This window comes from Gorilla gorilla, chromosome 5 (genome assembly GCF_029281585.2).
Source record: "Gorilla gorilla gorilla isolate KB3781 chromosome 5, NHGRI_mGorGor1-v2.1_pri, whole genome shotgun sequence".
In the NCBI taxonomy this organism is placed as follows: domain Eukaryota; kingdom Metazoa; phylum Chordata; class Mammalia; order Primates; family Hominidae; genus Gorilla; species Gorilla gorilla.
Genome location: NC_073229.2, coordinates 48,176,882 through 48,183,121, shown reverse-complemented (window position 1 = coordinate 48,183,121; position 6,240 = coordinate 48,176,882). Strand labels below are relative to the sequence as shown.

General features: G+C 52.5%; 1 protein-coding gene across 3 annotated transcripts; it reads right to left on the bottom strand.

Moving 5' to 3' along the window:
* Window positions 1-901: 901 nt before the first annotated feature.
* LOC101153360 (patr class I histocompatibility antigen, alpha chain E) lies at window positions 902-5,691 on the bottom strand. 3 transcript variants are annotated; one of them, XM_004043573.3, is made up of 8 exons: window positions 5,496-5,691; window positions 5,096-5,365; window positions 4,576-4,851; window positions 3,679-3,954; window positions 3,438-3,554; window positions 2,651-2,683; window positions 2,502-2,546; window positions 902-2,336 (listed from the first exon to the last, which is right to left on the bottom strand). In XM_004043573.3, the coding sequence occupies exons 1-7, from the start codon at window positions 5,557-5,559 to the stop codon at window positions 2,530-2,532; spliced, it is 1,053 nt and encodes a 350-aa protein (XP_004043621.1). In that variant the 5' UTR covers window positions 5,560-5,691; the 3' UTR covers window positions 902-2,336; window positions 2,502-2,529. The 3 variants fall into 3 exon arrangements, with proteins under 3 accessions (XP_004043621.1, XP_055245897.1, XP_055245896.1); XM_055389922.2 differs by having other exon boundaries at window positions 902-1,436; window positions 5,496-5,645; XM_055389921.2 differs by lacking the exons at window positions 902-2,336; window positions 2,502-2,546 and having other exon boundaries at window positions 2,647-3,103; window positions 5,496-5,645.
* Window positions 5,692-6,240: the final 549 nt, after the last annotated feature.

Here is a 6,240-nt window from a genome sequence, read left to right as displayed (position 1 = left end):
CATGCCATTGCACTCTAGCCTGGGTGACAAGAGTGAAATTCAGTCTCAAAAAAAAAAAAAAAAAAAGAAGACTTCTTTGTTGTCGCTAAAATGCAAAGATTCTGGGATTACAAAGAAACTAATACTCTAGTAGGAATGCTTGAAATAAAAATATCTACCACTAACTGAAACCTAAGTATCAGGTTGCCCATTTTGTGTTGCTGTAATAGAATACACAGACTGAGTAATTTATAAAGCAAAGCAGCCTATTTCATGGTTCTGGAGGATAAGAAGTCTAATATCAAGATCCCAGCATTTGTTGAGTCTTTTTGCTGTATCATCTCTTGGTAAAGGCAAGTGGGTGAGTGAGGGCAAGAGGTTGAACTTGCCTCAACCTCAAGCCCTTTTATAATCAGTATTAATCCATTCATAAAGTTGGAACCTCCATGGCCAGCCAGCCATTAGGCTTCACTTCCCGATATGGTTGCATTGTGGATTCAGTTTCCAACACATGCTTTTTGGAGGACACCTTCAAACCACAGTACAGGTACTTTATATTAGCTTTATAATGACTCTCCCAAGAAAACAGTGCCACGTACAAGATGAGGAACTGGAGCCCAGACAGGTGAAGCCCCACCGCGTGTCACACAAGAAGAAATGGCAAAGTAAAAATTCACACCCAGGACTCCCTGGGCTTTCTCACCGCACATGTTGCCTTCTCACTGGATATCACCTGACAGAATGAGACTCAGGTGATTACAGGGATTCACCAGGAAAACGGGAAAGTCGGCATGACCAGAACTAGAACACGGGCCAGCGAATGCAGTTCTGGGTGGACCATGGCATTGGAAGCCAAAGGATAGCTTGAATGTGGTTAAAAAATTAAAAGAACAAGGCACAAAATGCACAAATGAAATACAAATGATGCTCAAACACAGCTTTTATTTTACTTCAAAGTTTACCTCAGATCAGCCTGGGAAGGTGAGGAGAATGAAGCAGATGCTGTTAAAGGGTCATGGGAGAGAAAAGGTATCTGTGGGAAGAGAATAATCTCTTTTGACTTCATGTGCTGCCTCACAGACACACTGCAGAAGGGATTGGGCCCCCAAGGCCTCAGGTAGCCCTGTGCCTGCGGCTTTGCTGGGTGCAGCCTACGTGGCTGCTCGAATGGGTTGCAGGCTGGTGCCTAAAGCTTTCCCAAGGGGGCGCTGCATGCTGCCACTGACTCCACAGTTCTGGGGTCCTGATGGTGGTCAGGTCCTGCTCCCAGCGCTCCACAAGGCACTCTCTCCCGTGGCCTGGATCCACTAGACACTAGAGATTTCCTTGGTGGGGGCCCTCTGTGGCAGCTGCACCTCACATTTCCACTTGGCATCACTCTAGTGGAGGCTCTCTGTGGGCTGGGCATGCTAGCTCAGTTCTCTTTTCCTCTTCTTATAAAGCCACCAGTCCCATTCCTGTGATAACCCATTAATCCATTAACCCATGAATGAAGGCACAGCCTTACGATCCAATTACATCTCAAAGGCCCCACCTTTCAGTATTGCCACATTAGGGATTAAGTCTCAACATGAGTGTTGGAGGGAACATTCAAACCACAGCAGTATGAAAACAATATTCAACTCCAAGGTATATGGTCAAGATTACAGGTGGTAAGGAATAGGCTAGAGAATAGGAATAGGCTAAATTTGCTAGAGATGTGCTGTGGAATTATCTGTATTTTAGCTACGATCTTAGCTTCCTCAATTCCATTTCATTGCAAGAATATGAAAAATTAAATTGAGATCCAGGTTCTTTTTCTATTTTTTAATTTTTATTTTTTGAGATGGAGTTTCGCCCTGTCACCCAGGCTGGAGTGCAGTCGCACAATCCTGGCTCACTGCAACCTCCGCCTCCCGGGTTGACGCCATTCTCCTGCCTCCGCCTCCTGAGTAGCTGGGACTACAGGCCCCTGCCTCTGCGCCCACAGGCCCCTGCCTCTGCGCCCAGCTAATTTTTTGTATTTTTTAGTAGAGACGGGGTTTCACCGTGTTAGCCAGGATGGTTTCGATCTCCTGACCTCGTGATCTGCCCTCCTCGGCCTCCCTAAGTGCTGGGATTACAGGCATGAGCTGCCGCACTCTGCCCAGGTTCTTATTTTTAATAGAAAAGAGAACAGGGAAGGAACACAGGTCAGTGTGAGGAAGGGGGTCATGGTAGACACAGAGGTGGACTGTTTACCTCCTCACATTGTGCTAACAGGGACACAGACAGATTCAGAGGCCCTTGCAAAAAGAGAAGCCAGAGTCCCCTAAGACACAAAGGGGAGGCGTGAGGAAATCCTGCATCTCAGTCGCACACAAGGCAGCTGTCTCAGGCTACAGAAGAAAACAGTCATGAACAAATTCAGGTCAGTCACGGTAAGTGATGACACTCTGAACAGCCCACCACACACTCAAAAATTCTGAATCAAAAAATCCCCACAACCCAGTCCTGTCCCCTCTGCCCCACCCTCCACCCACTTCAGACCCCCAGAATCTCACCTTTACAAGCTGTGAGAGACTCAGACCCCTAGGCACTGTCGCTCCCTGGGGTAGAACAAAAACAAGACCTGGTCAGAGCCCACAGGAGATGTGGTGCAGGAGGAATTATAGGGTGGGTGAGCTCCTCCACGCTCCCGCCCCGCACTTACACTCAGCCTTAGAGTAGCTCCGTCCTTTTCCACCTGTTGGAAGAAAATGTCCTGTGAGGGGCCAGGGAGGAGGCAGGGCCATAAGGTCCTAGAGGAACCTCCTAGTTTTGGATCCCAGAGAAGTTTCCAGAACTGTGACTGCAGACCCAGGGCAGGATCAGGAAACGTGAAGAAAGCAGGTGTGGGTCCTGGACCAACTGCCCTTCTGAGGTCTGTCTTCAGCAGGGACCTTCCCCTGTGACCTGTGACTGCTGGGATCAGGTCCCCATCACCACAATCGTCAAGGTGATAAATCTGTCCTTCATTGTCACAGGTGCTTTACAAAAGAGTAGGTGCGGCTGGGTGCGGTGGCTCACGACTGTAATCCCAGCACTTTGGGAGGCTGAGGCAGGCAGATCACAAAGTCAGGAGTTCGAGACCAGCCTGGCCAACATAGTGAAACCCCCGTCTCCACTAAAAATACAAAAAAAAAAAAAATTAGCTGGGTGTGGTGGCACGCATGTGTAGTCCCAGCTACTAGGGAGGCTGAGGCAGGAGAATTGCTTGAACCTGGGAGGCGGAGGTTGCAGTGAGCTGAAACCACGCCATTGCACTCCAGCCTGGGTGACAGAGCCAAGACTCCGTCTCAAAAAAAAAGAGTAGGTGCTGGCACACAGGGCCCCAGGCTGGGTAGGCCCGTGTGTGTGGATGGTGCTTCCCAGTAACGAGGCAGGACACACTTCTACCTAGGGCTTGAAACACCCAGTGGGACAAGAAAACTCAGACCCCACCCTTCTCCCTTCCCCACCTGAGCTCTTCTTCCTCCATATCACAGCAGCAACCACAGCTCCAGAGACCACAGATCCAAGGAGAACCAGGCCAGCAATGATGCCCACGATGGGGATGGTGGGCTGGGAAGCCGGCTCTGGGAAAAGAGGGGAACGTAAGGGGCCCTGACCCCCAGGCCTCAGCCCTGACCCTGCGGAAGGGCTCCAGAAGGGCTCCCGCTTTCCCTGAGAAGAGACATGACCTCCCATCCCCCTCCTTACTCCATCTCAGGGTGAGGGGCTCGGGTAGCCCCTCATGCTGCACATGGCACGTGTATCTCTGCTCCTCTCCAGAAGGCACCACCACAGCTGCCCACTTCTGGAAGGTTCCATCCCCTGCAGGCCTGGTGTCCACAAGCTCCGTGTCCTGGGTATGGCCCTCCCCATCCTGCTGCCAGGTCAGTGTGATCTCCGCAGGGTAGAAGCCCAGGGCCCAGCACCTCAGGGTGGCCTCATGGTCAGAGATGGGGTGGTGGGTCACGTGTGTCTTTGGGGGCTCTGAGGGGAAGAGTCAGAAAATTCAGGCACTTTGTATCTCTCATGGGACACTCCAGCAGCACCCATGTGACCATCCTGAGAAGGAAGAGGACAATTATAGTAGGAGAAGAGGACAAAACCTTGACACCAGCCTGGACTTAGGGATCTGGGATAGCCTCTTATTCGTTGGAAAGTTCTAGAATCGGGATGAGATAGCCCAGGGTAGAAGGTGAAAAGGGATTTCTGGTCCTGGCCTGTGTGGATGCTGAGTGACTGAGAAAAGCTGGAGTCAGACCTCCAAAAACTCTTGGTGTGGGGCTGAGAATCAGGCACGAGAGAAACTCCCCCATGATTCCTAATACTGGGAGTCAAAGAGAACTGCTCATCAGTTCATTTGAAGGATGGAATCTCCAGCGAGACTAGATTCCTTAATTGCCCCTGAGAGAGGGCTTGCCCTTTAAGAGAGTCACTCTGTGGTATAGGATCTCCTGTACCTCAGGTGACAGCTCCCTCTCCTGATCCAAGGGAGGAGTGGTATTCTGGCCTCCATCCCTGTTTCTTCTACTGTTTGAGGTCTGTCAGCTGTGGGCACAGTCCTAGCCCAAGAAGAAGATGGGAGAGTAGCCCTGTGGACCCTCTTACCCAGGTGAAGCAGCGTCTCCTTCCCCTTCTCCAGGTATTTGCGGAGCCACTCCACGCATGTGTCTTCCAGGTAGGCTCTCTGGTGCTCCGCCTCACAGGCATCATTTGACTTTCGCTCGGAGATCTGAGCCGCCGTGTCCACCGCGGTCCAGGAGCGCAGGTCCTCATTCAGGGTGAGATAATCCTTGCCGTCGTAGGCGAACTGTTCATACCCGCGGAGGAAGCGCCCGTCGGGCCCCAGGTCGCAGCCATGCATCCACTGCAGGGTGTGAGACCCTGGCCCCGCCCCTTAGTCAGTCCCGCCCACCAAGCCCCGCCCCCGTCGCCACCACCTTGTGGACATTTTGGCCTAAACTGAAAAAGAACCGGGTAAAGGCGCCTGAGACTCTCCCGGGTCGAGGGTCTGGGCGGGTTCCGCAGCCTTGGGGTGAATCTGGGACCCGAAGATTCGAGGGGACCCGCGCCGTCCGTGGGGGATGGGGAGGGGTCGTGACCTGCTCCCCCGGCCGGGGTCACTCACCGGCCTCGCTCTGATTGTAGTACCCGCGCAGGGTCCGCAGGTTCACTCGGAAAATCTGTGCGGTGTCCCTGGCGCTCCGTGTCTCCCGGTCCCAATACTCTGACCCCTCCTGCTCCATCCACGGCGCCCGCGGCACCATCCTCGGACTCGCGGCTTCGTTGTCGAAGCGCACGAACTGGGTGTCGTCCACGTAGCCCACAGAGATGAAGCGGGGCTCCCCGCGGCCGGGCCGGGACACGGAAGTGTGGAAATACTTCAAGGAGTGGGAGCCTGGGGGCGAGGAGGGGCTGAGATCGGCCCGATCCTCCTCCCGGCGCGGCTCCCCGAGTCCTTCGCCCCCGCCGGGCCGGCCCCTCTCTACTCCCGGTAGAGGCCATTTCCATCCCGACCCCGCACTCACCCGCCCAGGTCTGGGTAAGGGCCAGGGCCTCCGAGAGGAGTAGAAGGAGGGTTCTATCTATCATGATCCCAGCCTCTGAGTCCTGAGAACGTCTTGAGTCCGGGTGGGGACTTTATAGTCGGGAGTCGTGGCGACGCTGATTGGCTTCTCTAGGAACCCGACACCCATTGGGAATGAGAACTGAGTCTGCGTCATGAGTATCCAGGAAGAAGGACACATGACCAGGTTACGAGAGGAACGGGAAACTGCAGAGTTTCCCAGCAATCAGCAGTTCTTAACCTTTTAGGTTTCGGTATCTCTGCACACTCTTAGAAATTAGTCCTGGCTGGGCGCGGCGGCTCACGCCTGTAATCTCAGCACTTTAGGAGGCCAAGGCGGGCTGATCACCTGAGGTTGGGAGTTCGAGACCAGCCTGACAAATATGGAGAAACCCTGTCTCTACTAAAAATCCAAAAAATTAGCCGGCGTGGTGGTGCATGGCTGTAATCCTGGCTACTTGGGAGGCTGAGGCAGGAGAATCACTTGAACCCAGGAGGAGGAGGTTGCGGTGAGCCAAGATCGTGCCATTGCCCTCCAGCCTGGGCAACAAGAAAAAAGAAATTAGTGAGGACCCAAATAAATTTTGTTTCTGTGGATTGTATCAATTTTTATCATATATAAATTAAAAGATAGTAAAACAAAATATTAAAAATATTAATTCATTTAAGAGAATATTAATAACCCATTACATGTTAATGGAAACAAC